The sequence below is a fragment of the Myxine glutinosa genome, chromosome 9 (assembly GCF_964187855.1).
Source record: "Myxine glutinosa chromosome 9, kmMyxGlut1.1, whole genome shotgun sequence".
Classification (NCBI taxonomy): Eukaryota; Metazoa; Chordata; class Myxini; order Myxiniformes; family Myxinidae; genus Myxine; species Myxine glutinosa.
The window spans coordinates 98,859,706-98,880,251 of record NC_136269.1 but is presented as its reverse complement, the minus strand read 5'-3'; the positions used below and the strand labels follow the sequence as shown (position 1 = coordinate 98,880,251).

The window sequence follows — 20,546 nt, the reverse complement described above, 5'->3', positions numbered from 1 at the left end:
CAATTTGCCATAATTGTGTGACATGTATTTTGCCATAATTTGGGGCATGTATTCCTTTTATCATTACTATTATTGGGATGATTATAGATTAGAAGTTTGCCATCATCCTTTGCATGTAGTACAATCATGTTTTATTGTAGACATACTAAATGAAATGTGAGTTGAATAGATGAACACAAATGTAATTTTGCTTGTAAAGGTCATGTCAGACATGCAGGGGTAAAAAAAACATGTTCCTGTCATAAAGAATACAATACATAATGTGCAATTACTTGAATATTTTACTGGCCTGTGATACATCAGGGTATTACAAGAGGAAAGATTGCCTGCAGACATGCATGGTGATCCTTTGATGCTCTTTATCAATTGCTAGATGCGTACATTTTGCTAGATAATGTAAAGGCCAGTGTACTTGTCAGAGCGCAAGATATATCAGAAAGCATTAATTTATGAACAGTAGAATGACAAACACTTTGTGAATATATGATCTTCATTTGGTCATATTTGTGGAAGATGTTATGTGGGGATGAGTATCATATCTCCACTATATAATGTACATCCCTGTAGTGATTTCACTATAAATCTCAATCTAATTTTCAACAACTACTACATCAAGTTTAATCAAGTGTCTCATTTCATAAGAAGTTGTTTTAATTTGTTCCGACAATTGTTACAACTCACCAAAATGCTTGCTAGTGATTGGCCAAGGGCATATTTATATTTGTTATTGATAAGTAATTCTGAAACAGGACAAAGATGGTTAGGTATGTGTAACAGCATCCATAATCCATGAAATTATGAAATATTCAATGTTTATCTTGTCAACTAAACATATTAATGTGTACATGTCATATGGTGCACAATTACCATATACATGTAATTTAATGATTGAACTGTGTTTGGTTATGAAATTTTGTTGTCTTAATTTCTATTCTTCTTTGACACAAAGAATAACATTGTTTTATCTGGAGATACATTCTAGTATTGGATGTGGTTTATGGTATGATGGACATTGCCTCCGAAACGTTTCAGTTTTGTTTTGATACATATTGGCACTTAAAAAGCTTTTAAAGCTTTTTGTCTCGTCTTTGACAGTTCATCAATTTCAAATAAGATAGTAAAACAACAACAGAAATAAATGAAGAGGCTTGGTTTGCATGTGTCATGTTCACAAATAAAACATTTATTAATGAAAAAGAATGTGCATTTAAATTAATTAGCTGTTATTTCACAACAAATTGAATGAGACAAAGGGAAATGGAAAGTTTGTTCATTGTTGTAATGGAGTATGTTGCGAGAGGAAAGGAAATTAGAAATTCAGTGATTTTACAAGATGTGAAGAGTGGATTTGATGAAGTGGAATAGATGAATGGAATTGTTGATGAACCCGATGTCAGAGAAGAGAGAAAATTCATTTCAAGCAGAACATATAAAATGTAGCAGATAATAGACAAGAGAGAGGGGGGAGGGGGGGAGGGAGAAAAAAATGACCATGTCACAGAATATTCAAACTGGTTTTGACAAAAAATAAAGAAAGTAATTGAATATTAAATGAAATAATACATGGAGCATCTCTTGGATAGTTAGCAAGCTGTAATATACAAAATATGCTATGGATTGGTGTTGTATTTTGTTAGTGCCATTATTCTTTTTTTTTAAATCCGCTGGTGGTTCTAGACCAAAAAAAGCCACTAAATCATAGTTGTCAATGCATCCTTCAGATAGGATGTAAAACCAAACATGGTAAATTAATTTGCATAAAAAACACCCACATGTAACATTTCTTTGACGAGTAATAGCACATATATGCCATGGATGGGAGCTCTATTTGCCATTATTCATTCAAAGAATCCACCAGTGATTATAGAAAAGAAAATACAGTAAATCATAGTTATCCAAGCATCCTTTGGGTAGGATGTAAACTCAAATGTGTTCCTGGATCATAGAAAATAAATTGAGTCTTCAAGATTTCATACCAAATTCGTATATCACGTACTCGCGGAGAGGATTCCATTGGAAGTCAGTCAGTAATAATCCTTATTATACAATCCCCCAACAGGACTCAAGAGGGCGACAAACAGAAGTTCTGAAATTTTAAATTACTATTACTAAATAATGTGCAAGTTTTATCCTTGACGACTTTGTGTGTTTATTCAATGTATTTTTCCTCATCTTTCTACAAAATTTCAAGTAGTTGCCAGATGGTGGTTGCAAAAGTCAAGAAATAGAGCTCTTTCTGCCCATTGCATTGCGGTCTATACACAAATCTAACGTGCTGGCCCATTGGCCAAATGGATGAAGCATCAGACGTCTGGGTTGAATATTTTATTTCCATTACTTTTTCAAGTCTTTTATATCGTCTTGAATAAAGTCTTGTACGATTAACAAATGCATTTTATTCATATTTAAAACGTAATGATTATTAAACCTGATTTTCACCGTCATTATGAGTATCATTGCACCACATCAAATTGCTTATTATATGGAAATCAATGGAGACGCAAAGCGCCCCTTTTTTTTTTTTGGGGGCGGTTTCTCTGTATGCAACTTTAACATTGGGACTGAAAATTTGTTTCTCGACCTCTACTGATATATATATATATATATATATATATATATATATATATATATATATATATATATATATATATATATATATATATATATATATATATATATATATATGTATATATATATATATATATATATACTGTATATATATACTGTATGTATATACTGTATGTATATATATATATATATATACTGTATGTATATATATATATATATATATATATATAATATAATATATAAAAATATATATACATACACACTTTATACCCCTTAAAAAAAAAAAATTCTAGTGTGCTGACTCAATGGCCTAATGGGTAAGACATCACACTCCCAAGTTGGGTTTTTTTTTTTTTTGGTTTTTTTTTTTTTTTGTATAATGAATCGAGGCTCGTGAAAGAGCTAACATTTACTTCACAAACAAATCAACCAGACAAACAAAATATATAAAAAGAGGGAGCGGGAAACAAGATGGGGAGAGAAGGGGAAGCACACAAACACAACATTTGAGAGCAGGAAGATGTGTGGAAGGGAGAGGGCTTGGGGGGAGGAGGCGTGGGAAGGGGGGGGGGGGGAGGGGAGAGACGTATAAAACACAAGGACACCAAGGACTTCCAGGACAGAAGTTGGTATGTCAAAAAAGTGGAATTGGGGTGAAATTAGCGGGGGTAGAAAAGATCAAGGTTTTGGATGGGGGAAGATAAGAGATGGTGGTGAACAGCTGTTTTAAAGACCTGGAGGGTGGAGTGGGATTGAAGAGAGTGAGGGAGTTTGTTCCAGAGGCGGGAGAAAAGAGGAATGAAGGAGTGAAGGTGAGCAGAGACTCTTGATTTTGGCAGTTTGACCATAAGAGGGTTGCAGGCAGATTTTGTGCGACCTGTAGGGAATATTTGCGGGACAGAGCCCAGAGAGAGCTGGGGGGGGCAAGGCCAGAGAGGAGTCGGTAGAAGACGGAAAGACCACCAACCTGCCTGCGGTGAGTGAGTGAGAGGCCCTTGTAGTTGGCTTCATCGCGGGAGATTCCAATGATTCTGAATGCTTTGGTTTCAACAGCGTGAAGACGAGCTAGGTGTGAGGCAGGAGCACCAGCCCAGAGGGGAGAGCAGTATTCCATTGAGCTGCGGATGAAAGCCTTGTATGTGGTGAGGAGCTCCGGTGTGCCAAGGAAGGACTTCGCACGACGGAGGATGCCCAGTCGGCGACTGGCTTTGGAGGCCAGATTTGAAATGTGGTTTTCCCAGGAAAGATCATGGCAGATAGTGAGACCCAAAAGCTTGAGTGACAGAACTTCTTGGAGAGGATTATTCAGAAAGTGGATGGGAGGGTTGTCCAGTCGGTCTTTTCGGAGAGACATCGTAAGAGTGTGAGATTTGTCAGGATTGAAAGACATGTTCCACTTGTTTGCCCAGTCTGTGATTTTGTCCAGGTCTGCAGAGAGTGAGTCGGCTGCAGACTGCCGATCTGAGGGATGAAGAATGGAGCGACAGAGAGTAGAGTCATCAGCAAAGAGATACAGAGGATTTTCAAGAGAGTCAGAGAGATCATTGATGAAGACCAGAAAAAGCACAGGGCCCAGAACACTGCCTTGTGGAACTCCAGCCTTTTTTGTCAAACCTCGACTCTGATTCTGCAACTGGACAAGACGGCATCAGCCCACGGGTCCTAAAATCCTGCTCTGCCGCTCTATCTCACCCTCTCTCTGTTCTTTTCACCCTATCTTTTGCTCAAGGTCATCTGCCAGCATCCTGGAAATCAGCAAACATTACCGCTTTACACAAAAAAGGTGCAAAAACAGATCCTTGCAACTACAGACCAATCAGCCTGCTCCCAATTATAGGCAAAGTCATGGAATCCATCATTGCTTCGGATATGAAATCTTTCCTCTTCTCCAATGGCTTGATCTCTGATCATCAATTTGGTTTCAGACCAGGTCACTCTACTCTGGACATGCTGCTTCTGCTGTCTCAACAATGGATGGAGGTCCTCAATGCCAAACAGGAAATCAGAGCTGGCTCCCTTGACATATCACGTGCCTTCGATACGGTCTGGCACCCAGCTCTGCTCACCAAACTCTCCTCCTATGGTATCCATGGAAATCTCCATGCATGGCTTACGGACTTCCTCTCTGGTCGTCGTCAACGTGTGGCCCTGAATGGATTTCTCTCATCTCCCCTTCCTGTTCAGGCTGGAGTTCCCCAAGGCCGTGTGCTGGGCCCTGTGCTTTTTCTGGTCTTTATCAATGATCTCTCCGACTCTCTGGAAAATCCTCTATCTCTTTGCTGATGACTCCACTCTGCCGCTCCATTCCTCATCCCTCAGATCGGCAGTCTGCAGCCTCCTCACTCCCTAAAGACCTGGACAAAATCACAGACTGGTCAAACAAGTGGAACATGTCTTTCAATCCTGACAAATCTCACACTCTTACTATGTCTCTCCGAAAAGATCGACTGGACAACCCTCCCATCTACTTTCTCAACAATCCTCTCCAAGAAGTTCTGTCGCTCAAGCTTTTGGGTCTCACTATCTGCCATGATCTTTCTTGGGAAAACCACATTTCCAAGCTGGCCTCCAAAGCCAGTCGCCGACTGGGCATCCTCCGTCGTGCGAAGTCCTTCCTAGGCACACCTGAGCTCCTCACCACATACAAGGCTTTCATCCGCAGCTCAATGGAATACTGTTCTCCCCTATGGGCTGGTGCTCCTGCCTCACACCTGGCTCGGCTTCACGCTGTTGAATCCAAAGCTTTCAGAATCATTGGAATCTCCCGCGATGAAGCTATCTCTGAGGGCCTTTCACTCACTCACCGCAGGCAGGTCGGTGGTCTTTCTGTCTTCTACCGACTCCTCTCCAGCCTTGCTCCCCCAGCTCTCTCTGTGCTCTGTCCCCCAAATATTTCTACAGGTCGCACAAGATCTGCCAGCCACCCTCTGATGGTTAAACTGCCGAAATCTCGGCTCTCTGCTCACCTTCACTCTTTCATTCCTCTTTTCTCCCACCTCTGGAACAAACTCCCACACTCACTTCAATCACACTCCTCCCTCCAGGTCTTTAAAACAGCTGTTCACCACCATCTCTTATCTTCCCCCATCCAAAACCTTGATCTTTTCTACCCCCACTAATTCACCACAGATCCACCTTGTTTGAAATTCCAACTTCTTTCCTGGAAGTCCTGGCAGTGTCCATATGTTTTATACCTCTCCCACCCCCCCCCCACCCCCCTTCCCATGCCTCCCCCCAAAGCCCTCTCCCTCCCACAGTTCTCTTGATGTCTCCATGTCTCTCGGTCCCTGCTCTCAAATGTTGTGTTTGTGTCCTTCCCCCTCTCTCTAACGCTCCCGATGTTATTTGTTTTATGTGTCTGTTTGTCTTTCTGTGTGATTAATGTTCGCTCTTTCACGAGCCTCGATCTTGTATACAAAAAAAAGAAAAAAAAAAAGAAGCCTGAACAGGAAGAGGAGATGAGAGAAACCCATTCAGGGCCACACGTTGACTACGACTAGAGAGGAAGTCCGCCAGCCATGCGTGGAAATTTCCATGGATACCATAGGAGGAGAGTTTGGTGAGCAGAGCGGGGTGCGAGACCGTATCGAAGGCACGTGATATGTCAAGGGAGACTGCTCTAATTTCCTGTTTGGCATTGAGGACCTCCATCCATTGTTGAGAAAGCAGAAGCAGCATGTCCAGAGTAGAGTGTCCAGGTCTGAAACCAAATTGATGATCAGAGATCAAGCCATTGGAGAAGAGGAAAGATTTCATATCTGAAGCAATGATGGATTCCATGACTTTGCTGATAATTGGGAGAAGGCTGATTGGTCTGTAGTTGCTGGGATCTGTTTTTGCACCTTTTTTGTGCAAAGCGGTGATGTTGGCAGATTTCCAAGCAGATGGAAGATGACCTTGAGCAAAAGAGAGGGTGAAGAGAACAGAGAGAGGGAGTGAAAGAGCGGAAGAACAGGATTTTAGGACCCGTGGGCTGATGCCGTCAGGTCCAGTTGCATAATCCGAGTCGAGGGTTGACAGAAACTTTTCCACCTTGTCAGGAGGAAAGGACACAGGAGGAAAGGGGGTTGTGGGTTCAAATTCCATCTGGGTTGAATATTTTATTTCCCTTACTTTTTCAAGTCTTTTATATCGTCTTGAATAAAGTGTTGTACGATGCACAAATGCATTTTGATCGTATTTAAAATGTATCTTGTGAAAAATGCCAGTGGCACAGAAAAGGCCCCTTTGTATATGGGGATGTGCCATATGGCAAACTATAGAAAAGAAGGGACATTCTTGGGAAAAATGTCAGGGGCATAGAAAAGGCCCCTTTATATATGGGTATGTGCCATGTGGCAAAGTATAGCCTGGTGTTGGCTTAGCGGTTGGGGTGCCAGCTAGGGATCCTCGGATCCTGGGTTCGAATCCCGGTCGATCGTTGAATTAACGCCAGGGGGTTGACTCAGCCTGTCATCCTTCTGAGGTCGGCAAATTGAGTACGAGTTCACTGGTAATTCCCTGTATGTTGCAAGAGGTGACTAACAGGGTTGGTGGCAGGAAGAGCATCCGGCCATAAAACATTGCTTCAAAAAGGGGACTATGGTGCCCAAAAAGGCCAAACCCCGCCCTGCAGGGAAAATGGCCTCTAAAGGCGGTTCCATGTGGCAAAGTATAGAAAAGAAGGGACATTCTTGGGAAAAATGCCAGGGGCATAGTAAAAGTCCCCTTTATATATCTGACAAATAAAATACTGTCACGCAACTGTGATTAACACCACAGTTACGGATGGCCGATTTGCGAGACTTTAACTCCCGAGGCGAACACTCAATGGCGGACTCAAGTTCAACACAAACGCGCGGAATGGCGGGACACAGCGAAGGCTCCGCAACCTTACCTACTAAAATCAAACACCCAGGAAAACTGCGTTCAGATATATATACAGAAAATAATATAAGGATTTATTATCGAATAGTAATACAGTGAAAAAGCCGCGCCGGTAAATCTAATAACTCTAAATCGGGACGTCCCCACACGACTGACAGCAAACACGATACGAGGGAGATTATGGATACAAAAATAACACGTCACGTCGTTCAAATGTACGCGGATGCGGCTTATCTGTCTTTCGTCGTCTCTCGGGGCGGCCGTCCAACACCGCTCCTTTTGGCCCGATCGCACACCACCAGGTCCTTCGCTCCAAGCTCTACGAGGCCCCGCTCCAAGCACCACGCGTCCGACGCGTGGCCAGCAGCTTCACACGAGGACGATCTCCACAAGGCCCGTGCACCAATGGTTCAACGGAGGGCTCGACTTGCAACGAACTGCTGCGAACTGCCGCGTGCTCTGTGGGCTTGGTGTGCTCGGTGTGTGAACGAACTCTCCACCAACTGCCTTCGGGGAGCTTTTCCACCAACTGCCTTCGGGGAGCTTTTCCACCAACTGTGTCTCTGCGTCGACTGTGTGCTCCAACCAACTCCTACGAACTCTCTGGTGTCTGCCTGCGTCTGCTGCCTGCTCCAACGAACTCAACTCCCCGAAAAGGCGTCCGACCGTCGCATATATTGGTGGCCGATGACGTCACATTGGCGCACTCCTCAGCCAATCACAGCCTCCCAACTCGCCCAGGTCACGCCCTCTGCGGCATGCGACTCCTGACATCTCCCGTCCGCGACCCCCCCGCGGTCGTTTTGTAACACGTGCCAGGTGAGGTTGGTAGGCCTTTGAGGTGCGAACGGCGGCGGCCAACCGTGGCGGTGTTTTTGGCCTGGTTTCCTGTCTATTTATTACGAAGTCAATGTCAGGGAAAGGGAATTATTTAATGTTGCGCTAAGGACCTAACTAATGTTTATGTGGTTTGCAGTGCCATAATGGACAGAGGTTTGACTACCAGGTGAGACTCACAGGGGCGTTACCTTTAATCCCTCACTATTTAACACTCGGACCTCCAGGTAGATCCACAATCATACATCTTACCCCGACAAACGCCTAAACATCAAGAACTTATTACATGTAGAGTCCCTGTCACGACAGCCGAATACCTACCTATTCAGATCTACCTAGCTCTAGATATTGCTCTACCAAATTCATAACAATACATTTACTTCTTCATGCAGCTGTATGAATGAAATTGGTGCCCTTTTATATGCCTTTGTCTATTTGTGACCATAGAGCTTGAATCTCAGTCTGCAAAGATTTGAGTACCACACGGATGCCTCCGAGTTTGGAGGTGATATGTTGGTATAATTTATGCACACGATGTCAGCATCATGTCATCGGGTCAGTGTGCTTCTTTGGTTAAATACATATATATATATATATGTGTAGCGGTTCCCGCTGAATGTACACAATCGCCTTGCACCTGCCAGGACGCGGCCAGGGCGCGATCGCCATGCCGGGCTCGTCCGGACGGGCCCAGACGCGCCTCTCCTGGGCATGCCCGGACTCGCTGTTCCCGGGCACGCCCGAACCCTCCCGGGCACGCCCGGTCTCGTCTTTCCCGGGCATGCCCGCTCTCGCCTTTCCAGGGCTCGCCCAGAGTGCCCGGGCACGCCCAGCCTCGACTTGCCAGGCCGCGTCCAGGACACCCGGGCATGTCCAGACTCGCCTTTCCAGGGCTCGCCCAGAGCGTCCGGGCACGCCCAGCCTCGACTTGCCAGGCCGCGTCCAGGACACCTGGGCATGTCCAGACTCGCCTTTCCAGGGCTCGCCCAGAGCGTCCGGGCATGCCCGCTCTCGGTCCAGGGCTCGCCCAGAGCGCTCGGGCACGCCCAGGACACCCGGGCATGTCCAGACTCGCCTTTCCAGGGCTCGCCCAGAGCGCCCGGGCACGCCCAGCCTCGACTTGCCAGGCCGCGTCCAGGACACCCGGGCATGTCCAGACTCGCCTTTCCAGGGCTCGCCCAGAGCGTCCGGGCATGCCCGCTCTCGCCTTTCCAGGGCTCGCCCAGAGCGCTCGGGCACGCCCAGCCTCGACTTGCCAGGCCGCGTCCAGGACGCCCGGGCATGTCCAGACTCGCCTTTCCAGGACTCGCCCTTGACACCCGGGCATGCCCGGTCTCGGTTTTCCCGGGCAAACGCCCCGACATAAATGTGTATATATATTGCTGCCCGATAAACGGGCTTGTCAGAATACCTGAGCTGTTTTGTTTCAATAAAGCAACTCGGACGAATTCCGTCTTTGGTCGCGTCAATTCTTTCGACTCGCGTTGGAGCGCAGCTCCTTCATATGTATATATATATACTTGATATAGTCGTGACCAAAAATATTGGCACCCTTGCACTTTTTTCAAATAACTCAATTTTCTCTAAAAATAAGTTGAAATTGACAAAAGTATTTGGTCTCCACAATTCTTTATTTCACTGTTAATATTACAGAACCTTTGTTTTTGATTCAGAACTTAATATATCCTTTTAAATCAGAAAATAAAAAGAAATGGCATTGACAAAATTATTGACACCCAAGACTTAATATTTGGTAGCAAAGCCTTTGGACAAAATAACTGCAGTCAAGCGCTTCCTATAGCCATGAATGAGCTTCCTACACCTCTCTACTGGCAGTTTGGCCCACTCTTCTTGTGCAAACTGCTCCAGTTCTCCCAGATTTGAAGGGTGCCTTCTCCCAACTGCTGTTTTCAGATCTCCCCACAGGTGTTCAATGGGATTTAAATCTGAACTCATTGCCGGCCACTTCAGAACAGTCCAGCGCTTTGTCTTGAACCATTCCTGGGTGCTTTTTGAAGTATTTTTGGGGTCATTTTCCTGCTGCAAGACCCATGATCTTCGATGGAGTCCCAGCTTACTGGCACTGGGTTGAACATTGCACTCCAAAATGCCTTGGTAATCTCCTGATTTCATGTTGCCATGCACACATTCAAGGCACCCAGTGCCAGAGGCAGCGCAGCAACCCGAAAACATCACTGAACACGTATATCTAGTGATTGAACATCACTGATCGTATATACAAGATCGAGAGATGATGTGCTTTACCAAAAAGCTCGAATTTGGTCTCATCTGTCCACAGGACATCATCCCAGAAGGATTTTGGCTTGTACAGGTGTGTTTTGGAAAACTCCAGTCGGGCTTTCTTAGTAGTGGAGTCCTCCTGGGTCTCCCACCATAGAACCCACTTTCATTGAGTTGGCCACAGATGGTGCGAGTTGAAACTGTCGTACCTTGTGTCTGAAGGTCAGCTTGAATCTGTTTGGCAGTTGATCGAGGTGCTTTCTCCACCATTCAAACAACCCTTCACTGCAATCTTCGATCAAAGCTTATTTTGCGGCCATGTCCAGGGGCGTTGGTTACAGTGCAGTGGGCCTTAACCTTCCTGGTAACATTGCGTACGGTGGACACAGGAACATCAAGGTCTCCGGAGATGGACGTGTAGCCTTGAGATTGTCCATGCTTGGCTACAATCTTGTGTCTGACCTCCTCAGACAATTCTCTGGTTTTCTTTCTTTTCTCCATGCTCATTGTGGTACACACAGTGTCACAAAACAGCAGAATGACTGCTTTTCTCCATTCAAACTGGTTGAATGAGTCATCACCCCTCAGCCCAAATTGGGCTAAGGGGTATTGTCGTCATGGGCGTCTTCCGGGCCTCCGTCAACTTTTGGTTTCCGTCAATTTCAAGAACGGCTTGTGCGATTAAATCCATTTTTGTAGTGTCTGTTGGGGTTTAGTAGAGGAAGGTTCCTTTCGAAAATGGGCGCGCTGCGATTTTCAATATGGCCACCACGGTAGCCATCTTGAAATTGGTTTCCGTCAATTTCGAGCAGAACGGCTTGTCCGATTAAATCCATTTTTGCAGAGTGTGTTGGGGTTGAGTCGAGGAAGGTTCATGGACACGCTGCGATTTTCAATATGGCCGCCATGGCATCCATCTTGAAATTGATTTCCGTCAATTTCAAGCAGAACGGCTTGACCGATTAAATCCATTTTTGCAGTGTGTGTTGGGGTTGAGAAGAGGAAGGTTCATGGGCACGCTGCGATTTTCAATATGGCCGCCACGGCAGCCATCTTGAAATTGGTTTCCGTCAATTTCAAGCAGAACGGCTTGTCCGATTAAATCCATTTTTGCAGTGTGTGTTGGGGTTGATTCGAGGAAGGTTCCTTTCGAAAATGGGCGTGCCGCAATTTTCAATATGGCCGCCACGGCAGCCATCTTGAAATTGGTTTCTACCATGCATGGGCTGAGGGGATACGCCCGCTTTGCGGTGCTATTTATTTTTATATTGCAGGCATCTGCAACTCACCACAGGTGAGTTCAATTCCGAAGTAAAGGGGAATCACCTGCTTGAAATCGAATTCTTTCTAAAAGGTGCCAATAATATTGTCCGGGCCATTTTAGGATTTCTGTGTGGAATAAGCTAAGATTTAGTAATTTTTTCAGCTTTTTTGTTTTGTTCCATTGCAAACCAAAGAAATACATAAGTGGATACCGAAATATTTTTTGATTTCAAGAATTTTCTGGAAGAAATGGTGCATTTGAAAGAAGTTCAAGGGTGCCAATATTTTTTGCCACGACTGTGTGTGTGTATATATATATATATATACAGTACGTCTATATATATATATAGACGTACTGTATATGTATATATGTATCAATAACGATGACCATTGGCAATTATTATTCAGTCAGATGTTTCCACTTAACATGTTGCATATTGTCATATACTGCATGTGACCGTTCTTCTTATTTATTTATTTATTTATTAGTTATCTCGAAAATGAAATCCAATTCGTCATTGGTGTTCATTCAGGTTGGGCTCTTGGGAATCCAGATGATTTGGACAAGAGATGCAGAAGAAGCCCTTACTTATGCCCGCCAGGTGAGTAAAGTGAGGCAGTGTGTGATCAAGGCAAAACTGGCAAGGTTCCTCTTAACAATTTCCATTTGTTTGGAAAAACCTTTAAAGTTCAGACAATTGGCATGAAAATTGAGTTTGTACAATTGGCAACTTCTGCTTGAATGAAAACTCTGTTATAATGTTCAAGGCAAAGTAATCAGATCAGCTTCTCTGTGACATTTTCTTTTGTTTTTTTCTAATCCTGGCAGGAACGACAAATTATGGCACAAACAAACTGTGCCTTCCTGGATCTGTTAAACCAACTGATTTCTATGACGACACGAGACCTTTCACCTGTTGAACGTGTCAAATATGAGACTCTAATCACTGTCCATGTCCATCAGCGAGATATATTTGATGAACTGGTGGGACCCGTTTGTTTGTTGTTGTTGTTGTTGTTGTTATTGACTCCATCGAGCTTTTATTTTAGAGTCAGCTTCAATAAGCTGGATACTTATTAAAACATTGAGCTTAGTAAATCTGAGTAACCGTTTCTTTTTTTTGCAGTGTAGAGCACATGTCCGCAGTCCAAAGGATTTTGAGTGGCTCAAGCAGTGCCGGTTATACTTCAAAGAGGACATCGACCACACGGTGATCAGCATAACAGATGTCGACTTCACCTACCAGAATGAGTTCCTGGGATGCACTGATCGCCTTGTCATTACACCTCTGACGGACAGGTGATGGTTGTTTCAGATTTGTGTGAGAATGGTGAGAATACAGACAAGTATTATCGTGGCACTCGTAAATGTACAATTCAAAGTTAATGTTGAGACCCATTTGCAAACTTTCCCTGTTCCCAGGTGTTACATAACTCTTGCTCAAGCCTTGAAAATGAACCTCGGAGGGGCTCCTGCAGGTCCGGCTGGAACAGGAAAAACCGAAACAACCAAGGACATGGGCCGCTGCCTTGGTAAATACGTAGTTGTCTTCAATTGTTCAGACCAGATGGACTTCCGGGGACTTGGACGCATCTTCAAAGGTATTTTTTGCCTTTTTAAATTTTTGACCGAAGAGACGTAGTGGAGCTTGCACATAAATCACGTGCAGAACAAAGTCATTAGTAGATGTAAGTGTACCTTTATGTGAATTACAAAGACATTTGTAGACAAGAGACAAATTCCTCAAGTATATCGGATTTGGTGATGCTTGTTGGAAGCATCTTTTTTTTTTTTTTTTTTTCTTTTTCTGTATACAGAATCAAGGCTCGTATAAGAGCTAACACATTGACCATGAAAACATGCACCATCAGTCATTGTTTCAGATGTAAATGCTAAAACAGGCCAACCCTAATGCACTGATATTGCTGGTGGAAGGTCATCTTGGTCAATCCTGATGTCAATTGTAAACATTTCATCGACGTGTTGTTTTTATTGCTTTTCATCATTAATTTGTTATTTGCATGTTGTTTTGTATCTCCTGTTATTTCCTTGTGTGTGAAGTATTTACGTTCGGATGCATAATTTTGTGTTATAAGTCCCAAATTTTGCCTTTGCAAATGATCAGTTGTATTGGAGTACTGGATTTAAGATGTGACAATTATGTAATAGTTGACTTAGGATCTTAAGGTCATAATTTCAAGTCGGTCCTCAGTTATGCCAAAATTAACACCAGGTGGTTTGACTCAGCCTGTCATCCTTCCGAGTTTGGCAAAATGAGAACCAGCTTGCCTGGAATGAGCCAGTCGAGTATCCTGTATCGGAGTGGTGACCCATGCGGGATTGTGCCCCCTAGCTAATGAAACTGTCTCAGCAGCCGTATACACTTGACGGTGCGAGGAGGATCATCACCCACATGTGTGATAGGGCATATCTCTTTCCTTTTGATAGTGATCGGACAGCACTACATTTACTATGCCTTGGGTTTCACCCTAGGGCTGGCACAGTCTGGTTCATGGGGTTGCTTTGACGAGTTCAACCGCATCGAGTTGCCGGTGCTGTCCGTAGCAGCACAACAAATCGCCGTGATCCTGGCTTGCAAGAGAGAGCGCTGCGCACGCTTTGTCTTCACAGATGGCGACACCGTAAACATGAATCCTGAGTTTGGTGTGTTTATTACCATGGTAAGCCAGTTAGAGATCGCTTGCAGGCCAAGATGAGTGGAATTTTTTTGCTGACCTTTGCTCCCGACCACTAATTGATGAGTTTTATAGAACGTGCACATGCTTTACATACTAAAAGAAACTATTTACTGCTTAGAACCCAGGTTATGCGGGAAGACAGGAGCTACCCGAGAACCTCAAAGTAAACTTCCGCTCGGTGGCCATGATGGTTCCTGATCGGCAAATCATTATCCGTGTGAAGCTTGCCAGCTGTGGCTTTGTTGACAATGTTTCACTGGCACGAAAGTTCTTCACTCTCTATCAACTTTGTGAAGAGCAGCTGTCTAAGCAGGTTGGTGTTTTTATATTCGGTCATCAAAATATAATCGCAAACAGAGACATAAAGTTTTAAATATATAGATCCACATCAGAACACCCATGATAACAAATTGCATTACGAGCAACACTGTTGCTGGACAATAGTCTTAACAAACCAATTTCAATTCCATATAATGAGCAACAAATTAATTTTAAAATAATTATTAAAATCGTTTCTTTTCTTTTGCTGTTTTTTTTTGTATACAAGATCGAGGCGCGTGAAAGAGCTAACAATCACACAAAAACTCAAACCGACAGATAAAACACAAAATAATGGGAGCGGTAGACAAGATGGGGAGAGAGGGGGAAGGACACACACACAACATTTGAGAGCAGGGACATCGAGAGATCTGTGGGAGGGAGAGGGCTTGGGGGGAGGTGGGAGAGGTACAAAACATATAGACACTGCAAGGACTTCCAGGAAAGAAGTTGTAATTTCAAAAAAGTGTATCTGGGATGAATTAGCGGGGGTAGAAAAGATCAAGGTTTTGGATGGGGGAAGATAAGAGATGGTGGTGAACAGCTGTTTTAAAGACCTGGAGGGAGGAGTGGGATTGAAGGGAGTGGGGGAGTTTGTTCCAGAGGCGGGAAAAAGGGGGAATGAAAGAGTGAAGGTGAGCAGAGAGCCTAGATTTTGGCAGTTTAACCATAAGAGGGTTGCTGGCAGATCTTGTGCGACCTGCAGTAATATTAGGGGGACAGAGCACAGAGAGAGCTGGGGGAGCAAGGCCGTAGAGGAGTCGGTAAAAGACAGAAAGACCACCTACCTGCCTGCGGTGAGTGAGTGAGTGAAAGGCCCTCGGAGTTAGCTTCATCGCAGGAGATTCCAATGATTCTGAAAGCTTTGGTTTCAACAGCGTGAAGCCGAGCTAGGTGTGAGGCAGGAGCACCGGCCCAGAGGGGGGAACAGTATTCCATTGAGCTGCGGATGAAAGCCTTGTATGTGGTGAGGAGCTCAGGTGTGCCAAGGAAGGACTTCGCATGACGGAGGATGCCCAGTCGGCGACTGGCTTTGGGGGCCAGCTTGGAAATGTGGTTTTCCCAAGAAAGATCATGGCAGATAGTGAGACCCAAAAGCTTGAGCGACAGAACTTCTTGGAGAGGATTGTTGAGAAAGTAGATGGGAGGGTTTTCCAGTCGGTCTTTTCGGAGAGACATAGTAAGAGTGTGGGATTTGTCAGGATTGAAAGACATGTGCCACTTGTTTGACCAGTGTGTGATTTTGTCCAGGTCTGCAGAGAGTGAGGAGGCTGCAGACTGCCGATCTGAGTGATGAGGAATGGAGCGGCAGATAGTGGAGTCATCAGCAAAGAGATAGAGAGGATTTTCCAGAGAGTCGGAGAGATCATTGATGAAGACCAGAAATAGCACAGGGCCCATAACACTACCTTGGGGAACTCCAGCCAGAACAGGAAGGGGAGATGAGAGAAATCCATTCAGGGCCACACGTTGCCTACCGCAAGCGATGAGTGGAGATTTCCATGGATACCTAGGAGGAGAGTTTGGTGAGCAGAGCTGGGTGCCAGACCGTATCAAAGGCACGTGATATGTCAAGGGAGACAGCTCTGATTTCCTGTTTGGCATCGAGGACCTCCATCCATCGTTGAGACAGCAGAAGCAGCATGTCCAGAGTAGAATGGCCTGGTCTGAATCCAAATTGATCAGAGATCAAGCCATTGGAGAAGAGGAAGGATTTAAGATCCGAAGCAATGATGGATTCCATCACTTTGCTGATAATTGGGAGCAGGCTGATTGGTCTGTAGTTGCAAGGATCTGTTTTTGCACCTTTTTTGTGTAAAGCGGTAATGTTTGCTGATTTCCAAGATGCTGGCATATGACCTTGAGCAAAAGAGAGGGTGAAAATAACATAGAGAGGGTGAGATAGAGCGGAAAAGCAGGATTTTAGGACCCGTGGGCTGATGCCGTCTGGTCCAGTTGCAGAATCAGAGTCGTGGTTTGACAAAAACTTCTCCACCTTGTCAGGAGAGAAGGACACAGAGTCCAGGAGCAGCAGGGTACGACTGGGTATGGTGGGTACAGAGAGCGATGGGTTTGGGACACAAGATTTTGAGGCAAACACAGAGTTGAGGCATTCGGCTTTGTCACATGCGGTGTCAACTGTGTAGCCATTTGAGGTAAGGGAGGGGATGGAGGGGGAACAAACTCCAGAAACGGGTTTGACCAGACGCCACCAGGATTTGGAGGAAGAAGACAGGTTTGAGAGTTCAATCTTGAGTGTGGAGAGATAGTGCTTCCTGGCACTCCTGAGGGTACACACAAACTTGCTCCGAGCTTGGTGGAAGGAACTGAGATTGCCTTCAGTTGGATTAGCATTCCAAGAGGCAAAGGCAAGTTGTTTCAGAGCAATTGCCTCACCACAAGATTCAGTGTACCATGGACGGGAGGAAGGGTAAGACAACTGAAGACGAGATGGGATAAATCTGTGCATTAGAGAGAGCAGTTTGCTTTGGAATAATTCCCAGGAAGAATTGATGTCAGAGGCAGTAGAGATGGGAGACCAGTTCAGATGATTGATGGCTGCTTGCAGACCGTGCCAGTCAGCCTGAGTGAAATGCCAGACTCATCGGCGCTGAGGAGGCTCTCTGAGAATGGCCAGAGAGATGTCCACTTTCACAAGCACATGATCAGAAGAACCGATTGGAGCAGAAGAAGAGCAGCAGACATTTGCAGGGAAGTTTGTCATAACCAAGTCTAGAAGAGAAGATACTCCATTGACTGAGATCTGGGTCAGGAAATTGACAGATTGTGTCAGTCCCAATGAGTCGCAGAAGTCCTTTGCTGAGGTGCCATGGCTGGTGAGAGAGGAACCCACACCCAGCCAGCTGGCATGATGACAGTTGAAGTCGCCACATATGAGGAAGAGAGAGTTTGGATGAGTTGATAGAAGTTGGTCCATGTTGTCCGACAGCGAAATGTAAATGGAGTCATTAATGTTTGGAGGACGGTACAGAACACATATGAACAAAAGGTGGGAGCGGAGAGGAAGCCATAGCCAGAGGTACTCCTGGGGGTGGGTTGGAGAGAGGGCAGTGCAAGGAGAGTGAAGAAGAGAGTTTTTCAGAAAGATAGCAACCCCACCACCAGGACGAGGCTCAGGTCTATCATACCGGAGGAGGGAGTAACCAGGAAGAGATATTAAGGAATCAGAGACATCTTGAAGGAGGAAAGTTTCTGTTAAGCCGATCAAGTCTGGATTGTCAGAAGCAACCTGAATGGAGAGATCAATCAGGTTTGAGCGAAGGCCCCGGATGTTTGAGGTCCATACCGTTAATGAGGAGAGAGGAGGAGCATCAGGTGTAGGACAGGGGTTTTGTAAGGGAAACATATGAAAATCTGTTAACTAAATTGTTACCAAAACATTTCTTCACCAATATGTTTGTAAAGGTGTGTAATAACATGTGTTAAAATGTTGAAGGTCAACTCCCGTGGGAAACCCAGAAAAAAAGCTGTTGAATTCGGGTACCGAAAAATTATTTGCGAGAATTTTTTTTTTTTTAATCGGCCCTTAAGTAACTTATGAGGGGTCAAATAAGGGTTTTTCATGATTCTGAGTTGATTGTTAACATTTATATTTCACCACAGACACTCCTTTGTGGAAAAATAATTTCTAAATATATCTCATTTTCTACTTTGCAGGACATGGAGTCTAGCAATATGGATGAAGACGTTACTCCACCTGTGCTCAATTGCTTCATCTGTGCACGCTCGGATACACCAGCTGAAAGGCTCATACAGGCAACTCCAAAGGGATACTCAACTTTATTGAAACAAGCAGAAACTGTCGAAAATGTTACTGTTGTGGAACGTATGAAGGAGGCTCAAAAGGAAGGAAAACTGAGGTACCACCAGAAGTGTAAAAATGATCTGTACAACAACTTTGTTGCAACCACCAAGAAGTCAGCTCAAGCATCAAAGGCAGAGAAAGAGTCATCAAAGTTGAAGAGAAGACGCACTACTTGTGAGTTCAGTTCATCAACTGGCTGCAGTTCTAGAAGATCACAGTCAGTTGACCTCCTGTATAAGGATGTATGCATTCTTTGCAACCAACCAGCCCAGCTCTACAAAAATAATCCAGCACAAGCTAGAAAGAAATACAGAGTGCCAGATAATTTGACTGCAGATACACTGAAGGCAAGCTTGCTGAAGACAGCACGGAGTCGCGGGGATGACTGGGGCACTGAAGTCACTGGACGCCTGGAAGGGATCAACAACTTGGTAGCAGAAGAAACACTGTACCATTTGCGATGCAAACTTATGTTTGCGAGAGGTGACAGTTTGTCCAAGACTGATGAGGAAGGAAAAAGGAAGAGAGGACAGAGGAGTATTGATGAGGAGCGAGAGGCAGTTTTTATTGAATTCTGCGAATGGTTAGACTCAGAATTAGAGCATGGGGTAATGAACATGGACCAAGTCCATGAAAAGCTGCAGGAGTTTGATCAGTCACCAGAGAAGAGCCTTTCTTATTCAAAGGATTGGCTAAAGATAAAACTTCTAGAGAAATACGAAGACACCTTGTATTTCACAACACAGGAAAGAAGGGCAGATGTACTCTGTCTCAAAGATGGCACCGACAATATTCTGCGAGGGCATCATGCTAATCTTGACCATGGAGATGAGAAGACTCAGATCATAAAGACGGCACTCAAGTTCATATCCAATGATATTGCCTTGATTGATTTAGGTCCAAAGTCATACCCCACCACACACAGTATGACTGACATCGATAGTCAGCTGACACTTGTTCCTGCAAGCCTTCAGATGTTCTTGAGACCGATTGTCAAGACAGACGAAAGAGTTGCCGTTTGGGGGCAGAATTTTATTAAGGCCTGTCGACCTCGGTCTGGAGTATTGCCACACCAAATGGGGCTTGCCATACAACTTGATCATAGATTTGGGTCAAAATGGATGCTCAACAAGTTCCACCGGCTGGGATACACTGAGTCTTACACGGAGACACAAAACTACAAATACTGCTTCCTTAATAGTAGGAGTGGAGATGATGTTCCAGATACTTCTGGCACTCTTGACACCATTGTGGAGGAAACCGATGAACAGATCAATGATGAGGTTGCGGTTGATGCTGCGCTTGAGGATCAATCAGTGATGACTGCCAAAGTGCCAGCCAGTGAAAGTGAATTGTCAAGTAATGATCAGGTGGTCTTTATGGAGGTTGGGGAAACAAACAATGCAGTCACTCAGTTTGTTGGAGACAATATAGATTTAAACATTGTCTCTATTCACGGAAACACTCCCTTTCACTCAATGGGTTGGATCGAAGTCACCTCTCCGGCACCACCTTTGCCAGATCCACAGACAACAGCAGCTTTCGCCCGGGTGAAGTTGAAGGCACTCGACAAAGCTAAGATCCTGAGAGGAACTGAAGTAAAGATTATTCCATTTACGAATAGGAAACAGATAGGAACGAATGCGATCATGTTTCTCCCCCTCGCTGAGCTTTCCTCCTCCCTGGCTCATGATCAGCCACTCCTCACTCCAGGTGACACACTCTGGGCAGCGGGGTGGGTGATCAAAGCCAACGATCCTGAGTTCCCACACTCCAACTGGAATGGCTGGATGAAGAGAATCCATGCTAATGATGCAAAGCAGAGCACACAGATCGAGTTCCTCCCAGTTATTGAAGGAGACCCTAATGACCTCAACACCATCTTCACCACTCTGAAAGAGTGCATACGGCGCGCTGGGGTCGCTAT

The 20,546-nt window shown here is 44.8% G+C and overlaps 1 protein-coding gene across 1 annotated transcript in view; it reads left to right on the top strand.

Moving 5' to 3' along the window:
- The window catches only part of DNAH5 (dynein axonemal heavy chain 5), a 335,447-nt gene that overhangs the window by 162,309 nt on the left and 152,592 nt on the right, over positions 1-20,546 (top strand). Inside the window, exons 35-40 of the mRNA XM_078785114.1 lie at positions 12,309-12,377; positions 12,605-12,760; positions 12,903-13,075; positions 13,199-13,377; positions 14,270-14,457; positions 14,594-14,788. Coding sequence (XP_078641240.1) covers positions 12,309-12,377; positions 12,605-12,760; positions 12,903-13,075; positions 13,199-13,377; positions 14,270-14,457; positions 14,594-14,788 — 960 coding nt within the window. The remainder of the gene's footprint in view (positions 1-12,308; positions 12,378-12,604; positions 12,761-12,902; positions 13,076-13,198; positions 13,378-14,269; positions 14,458-14,593; positions 14,789-20,546) is intronic.